We start from the raw sequence: 16,572 nt of genomic DNA, 5'->3' as shown, positions 1-16,572 counted from the left end.
TATATGAACTTGATTTGTAAGAGTACTTTGGGGTTGGACCTTGCTTGCGTTTCTTGGGTCCGATTTCAAAGCCCCCAAACCCTTTCAGCGGTGAGGGTGGACGCAGCGATGTCCTCTGCTGGCGTCAGGTCCTGAGGCAGATCCACCTCCCGTTACACGGCGTGCCCGATTTATGCTGGCAAGCTTGGGATTCCCTGGGATTCCCTTGCGCTTGGCGCAATGATGGGGTGCCAGCTGATGAGACTGTGGCTATTTCCTCTCACGCCTGTTTAACCTACGCTGATTTGGGCGGGTTTCTCCTATCCCCATACAAAACAACTTCTCTGTCTTTGACTGCTCTTACAAGAACGTCGGTCTCCTCGGCTGTGAACCGCTCCTGGCGTACGCCTGGTAAATCCGTCATAATAATAGCAACCCCCCATGGAACTTGCGGCCTTGCGTTTAAAGGGAATGTTGGATAGCGTTCTGATTGGTTTATTTGACGTTACGCCCAAACCACACCTATGAATAATGAACATACTTCAGACCAACCCCTTATTGATTTGCGAAAATAGCAACAACGCCCAAGATCCGCCCACAAACTCACTTGCGCGTTGCGCTTCGCACTTGCGTTTCAGATCGTTAAAATAGGGCCCTAAGTGTGTGTGCGTGTGTGTCATACTAACCAATGGTTGCCCATGTGAAAATCACTAAATTAATTGGTGCCTGTGTCAAAATCACTGCATTAATGGTGCCTCGTGTGAGGAGGGAGGGGTCATCTGACACACACACACACACACACACACACACACACACACACACTTGAGGTGTCCTGTGTATGGCATACTAACCAATGGTTGCCTATAAGAAAATCACTAAATGAATAGGCTTTATGCCCAGCTGCACTACTTCCTGAACTTCAGCCAGCTCCTTGTTTCCTGTCTTCCATTATTGGACAAACTGATTAATCCAGGTGTGCCTGACCTCAATGGTCAAAACAAACTGATTAATCCAGGTGTGCCTGACCTCAGTAATCACAACAACAATAATCAGACAGACCTGGATTAATCAGTTTGTCCAAAAATGGCAGACAGGAAACAAGGAGCTGGCTGAAGTTCAGGAAGTAGTGCAGCTGGGCATAAAGCCTATTGGTGCTCGTCTCAAAATCACTACAGTTTTTAAAAACATACCTTACAAAAAACATTACTGATGTGCTATTTTAAACAATGGCCATGGTGTATTCTAAGCCATGTCAGCATGGATTAAAGTTTTCCGTCGCTAGACGGATTTCCGTCAATTGAAAAATTATTAAATTCACTTTTCATAAAGACGAGTCGTGTATTCACCTTTTTAAGTGGGATGTGATCAAAGCCTGGAGTGGAGCCAAATCACGTTCCTCTCTCCACTGTAAGCGTTCTGTAACCACCACGCACCGGATCCACTCCGGGTTTTCTGGCTGTATCACGTTAAGCTGAGGGATAACTTTATTTCAGCTAGCATGGACAAACTTATAATGCAGGAAGGCTCCGATGTTTTGGAGATCGATAAAGGTGTAAAAGACCTGGAGATTGACTTAGCGAAATGATGAAGATTGGCAAGGCTTTCAGTTCGTGGGCTAAGAAAACCAAAAAGCCAGGTAACTTGCGTGTCTTTGCACAGTATGACTAGGGGTGCTGTATTTTGGGGGTAAATGATTTCCCCCGTACGTGATCACCCGCGTCCCGTTTTTGACTGCTGATCTAACCAGTGGCTGATACAACATGTTTGTTAAACTCGTGGGTAAACTTCATGTGGCGCCACAAGAACCAGGAGGCAGATGACATCCAAATCCCGTGAGAGCGATTCGAGGAATCATAAGAGGAGACTGCTTCCGAAATGCTCTCGCGGGACTTTGATGTCAACCACATGTCGGTTCTTGCAGTTGCATTTGCGTGTGGTCACAAAAACTTAACATTTGTACACATATTTAAGCACCACAGTTTAAAAACAAGTGATTTAAGCCATTCAAAGTCAAACAACAGTGCAAAATGCGGCCGCTGTTTCTGTGTCAGATGGGCACGCAAAGTCGCGCATTCGCTTCTCATTGTGTGAGTATTTTTGCCGCTTTATTGGCCTTAAATAAACATATGCGTCAAAAATCCAGTCTTTGCAAATATCCTCATATAAACACGGCCATTTAGGTCTTAGGAGAAAGTAAACAGCAGAAACATTGCGCACAAAATAGCACATCAGCGCTGCCTCTATTGTAACATAATAATTTGTTGATAAAGGTACAGTCATTCATTTTACATCTTTCACTATGGTTACAGACATCCTGTGCTTATTGTACACGAGTTTGACTCGAGTTACTCGTTTAGGATTTATAATCATACATAACGTTACTGTATAAGAGCTGTGACTGTAAGCTGTTTTGTGAACAGAACAGACCCTGGATTATTTGTTTGTGTACTGAATAATATGATATGAAAAAGTTGTATTTGTTTACATTAGTAAATGCATTATATAACATGAACAAACAATGAAAATATAGAGTATATAAGCATTCTTGTTTATGTCATTACAGTAATTGACGGTGGTTCATGGTGCATTCACTAATGTTAACAGTTTCAACTTTGATTTAAAAAAAATATTAGTAAATGCTCAAATTAATACATTTACAATTAATTAATTAATAATTAATAAAAGATTCATTAAAGGTGGTGATATTCATGTTTTCTTTTTATATAGTGAGTTATTTAGCTGTTTCGCCTTAATCTGAAATTCCCTGTAAACTACAGCGACCTATATACTACAGGAGACTTTAATATGGAATTAATGGCAAAAAAATCTCCCCTTAAAATGTTATTGGTCTCGCCTACATAAAGTGTAAGTTAAAGGAATATGACTTGGCCTGAAAAAAATTTCAGTCAGAAGAATTTTTTTCACTTTAATCCCTGTGTCAGTGCAAGATGTTTTTAAATTACGCCAGCTCAAACATCCATTTTAGACTCTGGGACTTGGATAGGCCCTGTCCGGGAAACTGCCCCTTGAAGTGTTAAGAAGCACCTAGAAAGTGTCTTAAAGTGTTGACATTTCTAAAACAAGAGCAAAGATTGCAGTTCTTAAAATGTATATATTTTTAACATTGTCATTGTTTGCTGTTGTGGTGCAATTGTATCATTGGTAATCAATGCATAGTTTAAGTATCGTTCGGCATGAGGAACTGTTTCGAGAACAGTTTATGCCCTGGAGATGGCCTGTGACATGCCTCTGTAGGTTCAAGAGAAATATTATGGTTCACACACTCGAGACATGAGAAGTAGATGAGAAAGAGGTGAGGACATGTCACTCCGATTACAAAGCTGTTTTTGATGAGATGTTTGAGACACCAGGTGTTGCCAACCAAACAATCAATAAAACTCCCCTGAGGTCCTTTGAAAACTCTTAACATTCTTGAAGATTTCTTATGCATCACTAATATGACAGTGAATTGCCAACTGCAATGCCTGATGGGACAGGAGACACTGCAAGTGTTATTTGTATGCTTTTTATCGATATATTATTTATTAATAAATTGTCTGAGCAAGCATCTGCCTGTCTTCTAGTAGTTTACATATTGCTCAGTAAACTCCATCTGCAATGCCGTTTAAAACATATTTTGACTGTATATACATCACATTATTATGTCTCACCCATGCTATTTTTGCCATATTAAATATTAAGTTGATTTTGCTAGTTAATCTCACTAGTAAAAAGAGACATTCATTCAAGCCCATTTGGGTTCACATCTAATGCAATATGGGATACAGTGTTTTTACATAATAAGCCTAAACATCTATACCCACAGTAGTTTTTACATGAAGTGCTCACTTATCTCCTCTGATACATAACTTTTCATAGAAAATTTCTCTGGGCTTCTCTTCCACGCCGGTCGTGACCGATCAGACGTGCCTTCCACCTCTCTTCTATTTTACTTTCCAGTTATTAAAGCCGCTGTTATTAAAAGAAGAGAGAAGCTAATCTATATTTGCATTCGGTCTATGGCAATTCATTAATATTATGACATTTACTGCGAGCTCTCCGAGTCTGCCTGCTACCCTTTTCCTTCTGCGAAACGTTAATTTAAAGTTCTGTCTTTGTAATGGAATAAGAAATCCTCTCTGCCCTATCAAATTCAAAGCTGCGAGTGCTGAATACTAATTCATATGGGCGAGTGTTTGGAGAGGGTCCACGCTCTGAGCCCGAGCCAGAATTGGTTTTAAAGTCTGTTAATATGATGAGCTGTGTACTCTTATTAAACTCTGTGATTGTTCGAGGGAGTTTCGTTCGCTGTCTGTCCACTGTCCAAATTACTGACACACACTCTCTCTCTCTTTCTTTCTGTCTCACTGCTCTCTCTGTCTCTCTTTTTCTTTATCTAGACTACTTACGATGTGTACAAGGCACTTTGGCAGTGTTGTTGCACAGACCATTCGGACGTACAAGACTGACCAGTTCCCGTTACTTTTAATTGTCATGGGCAAACGGACATCAAATGAAGTTTTAAATGTCATCCAAGGTAAAGTATATGCACTATTAAAGCCAAAAACTAGTCTAACTACTTAAATGCATGTTACAGTATAAAATGCATTATCACTTTGAGCAAAACTTCAGCTTTTAAAAATCCCGATGATTCATTTGATCTTAGCATGAATTAGGAATGTTTCTGACCTATATCTAGGACATCTGACTTTTATACAAAGGTCACATGGTCAATTTTACATATTGACCATGTGACATTTGTTACAATGTTGTACAATTGAGGTCAGATGCAAAAGCCGCTACACTGCAAAAAATAACTTTTTACCTAGTATTTTCAGTCTTGTTTTCAGTACAAATATCAAAAAATTCTTGAATCAAGATGCATTTTCTTGATGACCCAAGAAAATAAGTCTAGTTTTTGACAAAAATTAAATCATATTTAAGTGAATTTGTGCGTAAAACAAGCAAAAACAATCTGCCAATGGGGTAATAAAAAAATCTTGAAATAAGTTTACTTTACACTTAAAGGGACACTACACTTTTTTTGAAAATAGGCTTATTTTCCAGCTCCCCTAGAGTTAAACATTTAATTTTTACAGTTTTGGAATCCATTCAGCCGATCTCCGGGTCTGGCGATACCACTTTTAGCATAGCTTAGCATAATCCATTGAATCTGATTAGAATATTAGCATCGCGCTCAAAAATAACCAAAGAGTTTCGATAATTTTCCTATTTAAAACTTGACTCTTCTGTAATTACATCATGAACTAAGATTGACGGAAAATTAAAAGTTGTTATTTTTCTAGGCCGATATGGCTAGGAACTATACTCTCATTCTGGCATAAAAATCAAGGACTTTGCTGCTGTACTATGGGTGCAGCAAGCGCAATGATATTACACTACGCCCGAAAGTAGTCCCATTGGTAACTTTCAATAGCTGGGGACTATTTACGTTCGCTGGCTAGTTCCTAACCATATCGGCCTAGAAAATTGCAATTCTTAATTTTCAGTCGGTCTTAGTACACGATGTAACTACAGAAGAGTCAAGTTTTAAACAGGAAGAATATCGAAACTCTGATCATTTTTGAGCGCGATGCTAATTGTCTAATCGGATTTAATAAATTATGCTAAGCTATGCTAAAAGTGGTACCGCCAGAACCGCAAATCAACTTGAACGAATTCCAAAATGGTAAAACTCAAAAAAAAAAAAGGTAAAACTAGATTTATTTTCTTAGGTTTTTTTGCTCATCAAAAAATGCATCTTGATTTTAGAATTATTAGATATTTGTATTGAAAACAAGAATAAATACGAGTAAGAATGTCATTTTTTGCAGTGTAGCGACTTTTGTATCTGAGCTCAATTGTATAACGTTGTAACAAATGTCAAATGGTCAACATGTAAAATGTGACCCGTTTTTTTTTTTAAGTGTAAACACCACCCAATGATATTAACCCAATGCTCTTGGCGCATATTATACGTTCATCAAGTAATTTTGTTTCAAATCTGCTTAATCCCGGCCTCAGGCCATTCAGAAATACCGTTTTGTTGGGGAAATCCACTAAGAGTCTGATAGAAAATCCTCATTTACAAGAAAACATGTCAGATGTACTTAAAGGGATTTGCGTCTGAGCTCTTCAATTTTTGACATGTTACAATCTTACAATATTACATACACATTCAGTTACAGATTCTCCATTAAGGTCTCCTTTGGACCCTTCAGTTTTTAGAATTTTTTTTATGTTAACAATTAGGAGCCCAACAAGTCTCCCAAGTACCATAAGCATCTATCTTCCGTTTAGAGCAAATTGGTTTGTACAATAGAAGATTTTAGTTAGATCAGTCAACTACAGTCTGATGTATTTTGTCCGTGTGTGTGTGTGTGTGTGTGTGTGTGTGTGTGTGTGTGTGTGTGTGTGTGTGTGTGTGTGTGTGTGATAAAGGCAACACAGGAGTAGATGAGCTGATGATGAGACTCATGGGAGCTATGGAGATCTTTACCGCACAGCAGCAAGAAGACATCAAAGATGAGGTGAGACAGACACTGACCCTCCATATAATCACTACTGTTTATGTTCGGTGTATATTTTTGGTCATTATTATTTAATTGAGGCTCTCTTGTTCAGAATAGTAGGCCTATGCTTGGTTTTAGAAACCATAGTATTCATGCTTTTTGTGTATGTTAAGTAGCATAGACTCACTTATTCCAGTTTACAAATGTATGTTACTTGTATTGAACTTAACCTAAGCATTGATGACAACTGTATATAAAGCTGCACAGATGTATTAGTCTTTTTTTGGGCCACAACAAAGTATCAGGGGCATGTTGGGACAGATGACCACTCATTGTCTGACTCACAAAAGTCGAACAAGGGGAAGAATAGATGCTCCGCCTGCATCTGTGTGCTTGACTGGGATTCAGACAAACCGTGGCAGAGAAAACACAATTGACTGGCTATATAATGTAAGCTCGCGGAGTCGACACAAAGCTGGCAGGATACGAGGTCCGTGTGTTGTGACTGCATGTAGTCACTGATTGTTTTAAGTCAATGCAAGCTAAGCAAACAAACACGCTAGCAATGAGCCCAAAAAACAGTTTATGTCTGTTAATCAGTTCAAATGACTCCTTCGCATTGACATCTCTGAATTTCTCTAGGCAACTTTTAAACATGAATTCCCTGACTAATTAAAAACACAAATTGTTGTGTTTGTTACACGCTACATTCTTTCTGACAGGTCTGTCTACGCTCAATGTGAGTCAATCTTATTTGTCATCCATCCTCACCTGTGTGTTACAGCTTGTGTCTGTGGTTTAGTGGGAAATATTCAGACAGGTTACTGTTGCCCTAAGGCCGACTGACTCGATGATTTGATAGGTTTTGACATTTTTTGCCTAGTACCAGCATTCTCTTTTCTGTTCACACCCCTGCGTGGGACACAGATATTTATTACAAAACGCAACAAAAAATATTCACGCTATCTCCTAATTGTCTTTGTCTTGGTGTGAAAACGACAGTTTTGCTAGATTCAAGGGCACCGATTTGATCCATGGCGCAAAAATCCATGGTGACACCGATGTTCATATTTGTGAAAATGCACTTTGACGTGCTTAGTGCCACGATGTACGTACTTGTGCTTGTCCGATTGCTGGACGTTTTTGGAAATGTACGCCATTCTTGCAGCTTGAAAAGGATTTCATATTAATGATATTAATTAGGCGGAGATCTCCAGCTGTTCAGCTGCGCACAATTTCAAGATTATTTGCGATTTATAGATTTCACATCTGAAAGTAAGGCGTATGACGTTTTCTATGCATACATTCGTTTTATGAATCACACATAAGTGCTTTTGAGAAATGATCAAATTTAGGACATTTCTATGCAGCATTTTATAATTGAGGCCTAAGGTGTTTTGTTCAGTCTTCTCGTGTTATGCGTCTGTTTTTCCAGCCTGGTGAACAGTTTTGCTAAAAATGTTATATATGGTTTGTATCTGTTCCATCAGGCCCATTAACATGGGAAATTTCTGCTTCCCTCAGTAAGAATGCTTGAATAATTTTGACATGTTGATGGATTTCTGCTGGAGACTCATTGACAGTTTTATCCTCGTGGCATTAATGGCTGTAATTATTCTGGCTGATGAGAGTTATTGGGTACACTAGAAGAAATGCAACAGAGGAATGTTGCGCTTTCTGGATCTCATATATTTGCCCTGCCAGTTGTTGGGTAAGGCACGATAAATAAGGTCTTATTTTAGGGGTTTTCACTTACATTTATGCTTTAACTACATTATATTCAAGTAATAGTATTTGTGTGTCCCTGGGAAATAAATCTTTATTAATTTAATTTTAAATAATATGTTAAATTGTTATTTGATATTAAAGGAATAGTCTACCCTTTTGGCATATTAAACTATGTTATTACCTCAACTTAGACGAATTAATACATATCTATCTTTTTTTAATGCGTGCACTGACAGCGCGTCATGAATGTGTTAGCATTTAGCCTAGCCCCATTCATTCCTATGGTACCAAACAGGGAAGCCACAAAACACTTTGTGTTTTCCCTATTTAAAGACTGTTACATGATGAGTTATACCAGTAAGTATGGTGCCATAAAATAAAACTTTTTTTTGGTACCATAGGAATGAATAGGGCTAGGCTAAATGCTAACACATTCATAACGCGCTGTACAGTGCACGCATTGAAAAAAGATAGGTATGTATTAATTCGTCTAGGTTGAGGTAATAACATAGTTTAATATGGCAAAAGGGTAGACTATTCCTTTAACATAGAAGGTATGTGTCTTTATTGTGTGCAAAAATTATCCAAGGAACGTTGTTACATGTCCATTTACAACCCATTGATTTGTTCTTTAAATGAAATTGTCTATTTTTGCCAAAATGTTGATGTCTTTCTTTGTTCAGTCGAGAAGAAATTATGTTTTTTGAGGAAAACATTCCAGGATTTTTCTCATTTTAATGGACTTTAAAGGACCCCAATACTTAACAGTTTTAATGCAGTTAAAAATTGCAAATATTTTTTTCTATTTGGAAAGGTCATGAATAATAATATTGAGTTCTGCTCTGATTGCTCTGCGGCTCATGCCAGTAGCTCACATTAATAAACGGACCTTATATGTTTGAGCCTGTATCAGACAAAATACAGATTTTGAGGAACAACAAATAGTTTGGAGTCAATTTGCAAATTGTTTGCTGTCACAGCTTTGTTTTTAGCATTTTAACAACTTTGTAAGGAATTTAATGTGTAATTTAATGTTGTGGGGGGGAACATCTTGACTGTGACTTCACATTGCCCTTTTTTCCAGCAGTTTTTTTGCGTGCATGAGGTTTACATAAAAATAAGGAAACAATCACGTTTGAGGCTCACATGCCATTACCATGTGCTCTTCATCTATGCCCAGGTAAATAAAATATTTTTATTCTAAGGCACCTTTAAAATAATCACCATGGCTGTGGTAACTGTGGTATAACCGGAATAATTGACGCTGGTCATTTGAATTATATGAAATTAATACTCGTATAAGTTTGCAGTAGTTGGTCTTACTTCAAGTTGTTTCTTCACCATAACATTTTGAGCTGAAAAAAAAGAAATAAAATCGCAGGTGTGGCGTCTAGACCCGAACCTTTTGTGTTAACCTTGTGTTTGTAAACAAATGAGTGACTCACTATGGCCGTCCGTGGGAGGGTTGTTGTTTGAAAGCGTTTGTTCTTGTGCCACCCCTAACCGTCTGCCATTTAAGGCAGTTTAGGATTGCCCTTTACAGTCTCTAGCAGAAATGTCCCTATGTGTCCCATGTACATTCACCCAAGTGACCCACAGCTCGTCTGTCCGGACAGATATAAACGCTATGTACATCGTCTGGATTCTCAGACTGATGAAACATCACACACTCATCTACCAGCATCACAACAACATTCCTCGGTTTGTGTAGGGGACTTGACCTGGGGTCGTGCAGTCAAGGGGAAAATAGTTACTTACTTGCTTCATTAGCTCCAGTACAGCTCACGACACTGACTCACTGTATGGAGTTTCACCTTTAATTCTTTTTCTTTGCCCTTTTTAAAGCTTTAAGGCCCGTTCACACCGAGAATGTTGAAAACTAAACTTTCAGGAGCGATTTCCCAGACAGGCATTAGCTTAAGCCAGGACTAGGCCTTAGTTAAATTAGTCATTTTTAAAAGCATATTGTATAAATAAATATTACTGGTGTATTCCTCGAGACACAACACTCGCACTGATATATTTTAAGATATGTCAGAGCAAGTTGTTTTCGATCAAGACAACACCAACATTTAAGTAAATCTTGGGACTAACTTCCGGTCTGGGAAACTGCCCCACAACGTTTTAAACCGTCCTTAAAGGGATCGTTCACCCAAAAAAATCAAAATCCTGTCATCATTTACTCAGCCCCATGTTGTTCTAAACCTGCATGAGTTACTAAATTCTGTTAAAGGCAAAAGAAGATATTTTGCTAAATAATGGTACCCATTGACCTCCATAATATTTGTTAGGGCTGGGCAATTAATCGAACTCAAACCGCAATCGCGATGTGAAACTTTGCGTTTAGCAAATTGTGAAAGGATGCGACATGAGAAATATGCAGCGGGGCTTTGTGATGGTCTAACCAATTGAGTGAGTGCGAGTATGGCCGTGCTGTCTTTGTGAGAAGCACGTCAACCAAAACGGCGCTTCGCGCACAGCCTGCATCTCTTAGTGCGTGTTAAATACTCACACCTGTCTCCGCATCGCAAGACTTCACGCAGATGATGTGTTCACACCAACCGCGGTAGAGCCGTCAAGCGCGAGTGATTTCAATGTTAAGTCAATGTGAAGATGCGTTGACGCGTGTCTGGAGGTCTTGCAGTGCGAGTTTGGTGTTTAGCGCGGTTGACGTGATTCCGCCTCATTCATGCATCTAGTTTGAATTGAGGGTTGCCGCGTTACCAATCAGGAGCTTGCGCTAGTAGTGACGTGATTACAGGATGCGAGCGGAGTCGCAGAAGCCCCTCCCATGATGTGAATTTCCGTGTGAATGTCTCGATGACTAGAATTTCACGCACAGCTTTCACACGCGAATGAAGCAAGTAAACTCAAAATGTTCAAGCGGCAAACTAGATGCAGTAGATGCGAATTTGACGCCTCAAACGCGGCTTGTGTGAAACTACGGTTACAATGCTTACAAGCCTGGCTACTTATTTAAAACAAACTATAATGACATTTAACTGGTTTGCTAATTTCATTGGAATGAAATAACATGACTTTGAACGCATTTTCTACTCCTTTTACAAATCCCAAATGTATTTAATATTTTGGTAATTATAATGTCGAATATTCCAGTTCTTTGTTTGCAAAAACAAACATGCATACAAATCTTTTGATTAAATATTTTAAATTTTTGTTAAAATTGCAGTTATAAAATACTTAATTATTTAAATACTGTTCAACCTAAAGAACATTTTACATTGCATAAAATAAAGCAGTGTTAATTTTATTTTTAATTTCTTTATTTTTGTTTCCTTATTTTCATATATAGTAGCACATTGCATCTGCTACAAAAGTAAATCGGTAAATTGCAAACCGAAACGCAATTGAAATGTCTGGCAAGAAAATCGCAATTAGATAGTTTCCCTAAACCGCACAGCCCTAGTATTTGTTTTTCCTACTATAGAAGTCAGTGGGTACTGTCAAGTGTGTGGTTACATCATATTTATTAAAATATCTTTATTTGTGTTCAACAGAAGATAGAAACTCCTACAGGTATAAAACAATATGATTTTAATTGTTGGTTGAATCCCTTAAATTTAAGAGAATATGTGAGTTTACACCACAACTATATGGAATAATATTGTTCATTTCTTCCAGCTGTTAAACAATAAAACAGTGCGAGTCAAAATTGATTCAAAGTACTTGCTTATTTAAAATGTGAAACTTCTGGATGCTAATATGGTAACTGTTATGATTATCTGTCATTCTTGGTGTGAATGGGCCTTTAATATTATTATTGCCATAGGTTGTGCCAAGTTGCAGTATTCTTTTTGAACCAATAAAGCAAGTAGCGCAAATTATTATAATTACTATTATTATTATTATTTTTTATTATTATCATAACAGTGGCACATGAAAGTCCTTTTTAAAAGAATTTGTCTTTTAAGATCAAGAAGTTTGGCATATCTTCAAAAGAACCGTGTCTTTGTAAAAGTCTATGTGTGTTTGTTTTTATGTCCACTATAAAAGGTCCAGTTGTTGTAGTGCCGATTCACCTGTGTCAGAATTGTTTCAATGTTCACATTGGCTTTCAGAATAAAGAAAGACCCACATCCACCCACAAACTCTTCCTATACCGCGACCCACTCCATTACAGCTCGTCTGAATAGAATTTAAGGATGTATCTCTCCTTTGATCGGCCTCTGTTCTCCATCCCTCTTTTCTCTCCTGTATCCTTCCTTTTCTTTTACTTCACTTTGTGTAGTCGGAACTCTTTCACATTTCCACACAAAGTCCGTCCAGGAGAAAAGACCCTTAGTCTTATAAGAGGCTGCAAACAATTGCACGAGCGCGACCGCACAAAAGCAACAGTCTTCAATCTCAGCAGGTAGACCTGCAGCTGGTTTCTAACAAACAGGATACACACACACACACACATACACACAAGAATAAAAGAGCCCTCCATTGTATGTAGAGGAACTCCACGCATTCACTTCTATAAGATACTCTTTCAGTGGTCACCCAGTTAGTGTGTCAGACAGTACAATATAATTCAGTATGTGGCCATTACTGCTGACAATGACGAGGAACCATCTCGTACGTCAAAGATACAATGGGATTGTTATTTGCATAGACATGCTTTTAGGGAATATTTGTTATGGGATTTACATAATGCAGTTTACAATTTCATCAAATACAGTAGGCCCACAAATAATAGATTGCATGGGATATTTAGAAACTGTACTGTAATGATTTATATAATAAAAAAAGCATTAAGTCTTTCAGTTTTTCATTTGATATTTACCCCCAACATACAATCCAAGCAATGTCCTACAGTTTCTTTAAAACATGATGGTCGATGATGCTTGGTGAATTACAGGTGATTTTATAAACCTCCTTTTAGGAAGGAAATCTGATCTTTTGTGCAATGTCCAAAAATTGCTTTTTTGATAAGAGCCCTAAGACCTGGTGTGTCCACATACATGAACATCACATTTTTTTGTTGTTTGCAAACATAATACTTAATTCTGTGTAACTGGAACCGGTTGTACACAAACGTGGACACTGCTTCATGTTCAAAGAAAAATATTTGGTAATATATTTATTTATTAGTTCTTCCTTACCCCAAATGGCTGGAAGAAATCTAAAATGCAAGCCAAACCAAAGCTTGGGTCTTAGGAGGGTGAAATGGGGCGAATTTTACAAATGTATTTATTATTATTATTATGTGTTATTATGTGTTATTTTGTTTTGTAATGTAGTTTGTTTTCCTTTCAGGATGAACGTGAAGCCAGAGAAATGGTCAAAAGAGAACAGGATGAAGCCTATCGTCTGTCCTTGGAGGCCGATCGTAAAAAGGTTTGCTGACATTTTCAGATTTGTTTTTATTGAGCGCTCTAAATTTGAACGTTTGAAATTGGGATCAGTTTTGTAATCTGTAAATCAAAATGATGCTGTGCATTTTCATGTCGGGTACTGCCGCACTGCAAAAAATTACTTTCTAACTTTGTGTTTTTGTCTTGTTTTCAGTAACAATATCAAAAAATTGTTAAATTAAGATGTATTTTCTTGATGAGCAAAATGACCTAGGAAAATAAGTCTAGTTTTTAGACAAAAATATAAAATTTAAGTGAATTTGTGCTTAAAACAAGCAAAAAAATCTGCCAATGGAATAAGAAAAAAATTCTTGATTTAAATGTTTATGAAAAAAATAAACCTATTTCAAGAAATGTTTTCTTATTCCATTAGCAGATTTTTTATTTTTTTGCTTGTTTTAAGCACAAATTTACTTGATTTATATTTTTTGTCTAAAATTTAAGTCAATTTTGCTCATCAAGATAATACACCTTAATTTTTTTTTAGATATTGTTACTGAAAACAAGACAAAAACACTAAGTAAGAAAGTAATTTTTTCAGTGCGTACACTGCCAAAATTATTTTCAAGAAAAAAAATTCTTAGTGTTTTTGTCTTGTTTTTCAGTAAAAATATCTAAAAAATCTTAAATTAAGATGCTTTTTTCTTGATGAGCAAAATGACCCAAAAAAATAAGTTTCGTTTTTAGACCAAAAATGTAAAATTTAAGTGATTTTGTGCGTAAAACAAGCAAAAAAATCTGCCAATGGGGTAAGCGCATTTTTCTTGAATTTTTCTTGAATTTATTGTTTAAGAAAAAAATTTTTTTGCTTGCTTTGTTTATTTTTTGCTTACCCCATTGGCAGATTTTTTTGCTTGTTTTATGCACAAAATCACTTAAATTTGATATTTTTGGTCTGAAAACTAGACTTATTTTCTTGGGTCGTTTTGCTCATCTTAGTTTAAGAATTTTTTGATATTTTTACTGAAAACAAGACAATAATACTAAGAATTTTTTTCTTGAAAATAATTTTTTGCAGTGTATGCTCTTAATAATTGTTATTTGTTACTGCTTTTAATAGAGGGAAGCACAGGAGCGAGAGGAGGCGGAGCAAGTCCGTCAGGAGCAAATGAGGAAAGAACAGGAGGAGGAACGAGAGGTGAGGTTTGGTTCAGTGGTGACTGTTTCAGTAGCATGGTTTATATGACAAGCACTTATGATGATTCCAGGAAAAGCTTGGAACGACTAAAGATATTTTGAATAGAGCGTGACACAGGCTATTTGATCAGGGTCCTTTCATCTTAAATTACAGGATTACACAGAAATGCACTGGCTTCCTTGTTTGCCTACCTGTTTCCCAGTGAAACTTTGGAGATTTGTGTGCGAACACTATTAATATTAACTGTTTGTTTTAAGGGACACTCCACTATTTTTGAAAATATGATAATTTTCCAGCTCCCCTAGAGTTGAACATTTAATTTTTACCGTTTTGGAATCCATTCAGCTGTTCTCCGGGCCTGGCAGTACCACTTTTTAGCATAGCTTAGCACAATCCATTGAATCTGATTAGACCATTAGCATCGTGCTCAAAAATCACCAAAGAGTTTTGATATTTTTTCTATTTAAAACTTGACTCTTCTGTAGTTGCATCGTGTACTAAGACTGACGGAAAATTAAAAGTTGCGATTTTCTAGACAGATATGGCTAGGAACTATACTCTCATTCTGGAGTAATAATCAAGGACTTTGCTGCCGTAACATAGCTTCAAGAGGCGCAATGAAATTACACAGTGCCCCAAAATAGTCCTCTGCTATTAAAAGTTACGTAGGGGACTATTTTCATTCGCTGCGTAATATCTTTCCGCCTCCTGCAGCCATGTTACGGCAGAAAAGTCCTTGATTATTAGGAAAAATATCGAAACTCTTTGGTTATTTTTTAGCACGATGCTAATGGTCTAATCAGATTCAATGGATTATGCTAAGCTATGCTAAAAGTGGTACCGCCAGACCCAGAGATCAGCTGAATGGATTCCAAAACGATAAAAATCAAAATTTTAACTATAGGGGAGCTGGAAAGTGAGCACATTTTCAATAAAGTGGAGTTTCCTTTAAGTTTTTATTTTATTTTTTATTATAAGAGAAAAAACCAAAACATCACCTCAAACACTAAAAATCACTTTTTCCTCAACATAAAAACTATATTGGTGCTTGTTTCACGCACATTAATATGTTTCTAGAAATGAGATTTAATGCCTTTCCAGACAAACAGCAATGACAATCATAAATCTTCATGTCCTTTCGCAACCATGCTTATGAAACAACGTTTGCATTGTTACACAAATGACATGCATATTTGCGATCCGCACGACTTTGTGGCGTTTGCGTTTATTCCTGTACAAAAAGCTGCACAAAACGACAGGTGCACGTCAAAGCCTTGACACACTGACAAAGACTCCATCAAAAGTGTCACGGAGAGTTAAATCTCACCTGTAGACGTAGGACTGAGCAAATATTACCCTTCACTATCATCCGATCGGTGCATGTGCACAATACAATGCCATATTAACATTCAAATGTATTACAGATGGTGTGTTTTATTACAGCGTCGAGCACTCTTTCTAAAGCAAGTTCACAGTGCAGAATGTATTCATTCTCAAACACACAAAACACACAGCTCATAACATTTAGCTGATAACCCGACAGCCCAGATTATTGTCTGTTTATTTAGCAATAAATATTAAGCAGCCCTGTTCAGGTGAAGCAGTTTAAGACAATTTGTCACAAACAAGCCTCAACAAAAGCTTGTCATTCGTTCAGGCCCCACTATTCACATCAGTTATGTGGCGTGTAGGCTACAGTGTATAGACTTTCCAACATACGATACCCTACAATAGCTCACATTAGCTCATTTAACGCTCGCCACGGACAAAGCATTTAATATAAGGCATATTGTGCCGAGGTAAACACAAAGACGGCCCACAGGCGAGGTAATTGTGTCAGATGCGCTTATTGTGT

At 37.3% G+C, this 16,572-nt stretch overlaps 1 protein-coding gene across 2 annotated transcripts in view; it reads left to right on the top strand.

Moving 5' to 3' along the window:
• faf1 (Fas (TNFRSF6) associated factor 1) overlaps positions 1-16,572 on the top strand; it is a 127,195-nt gene that overhangs the window by 89,715 nt on the left and 20,908 nt on the right. For both annotated transcript variants that reach the window (XM_065248490.2, XM_065248489.2), the window contains exons 14-17: positions 4,380-4,516; positions 6,421-6,509; positions 13,482-13,562; positions 14,640-14,717. In XM_065248490.2, coding sequence (XP_065104562.1) covers positions 4,380-4,516; positions 6,421-6,509; positions 13,482-13,562; positions 14,640-14,717 — 385 coding nt within the window. The remainder of the gene's footprint in view (positions 1-4,379; positions 4,517-6,420; positions 6,510-13,481; positions 13,563-14,639; positions 14,718-16,572) is intronic.

This window comes from Paramisgurnus dabryanus, chromosome 11 (assembly GCF_030506205.2).
Source record: "Paramisgurnus dabryanus chromosome 11, PD_genome_1.1, whole genome shotgun sequence".
Classification (NCBI taxonomy): Eukaryota; Metazoa; Chordata; class Actinopteri; order Cypriniformes; family Cobitidae; genus Paramisgurnus; species Paramisgurnus dabryanus.
Note: the sequence above shows the minus strand (reverse complement) of the source record. Positions and strands in the feature narration are given on the sequence as shown.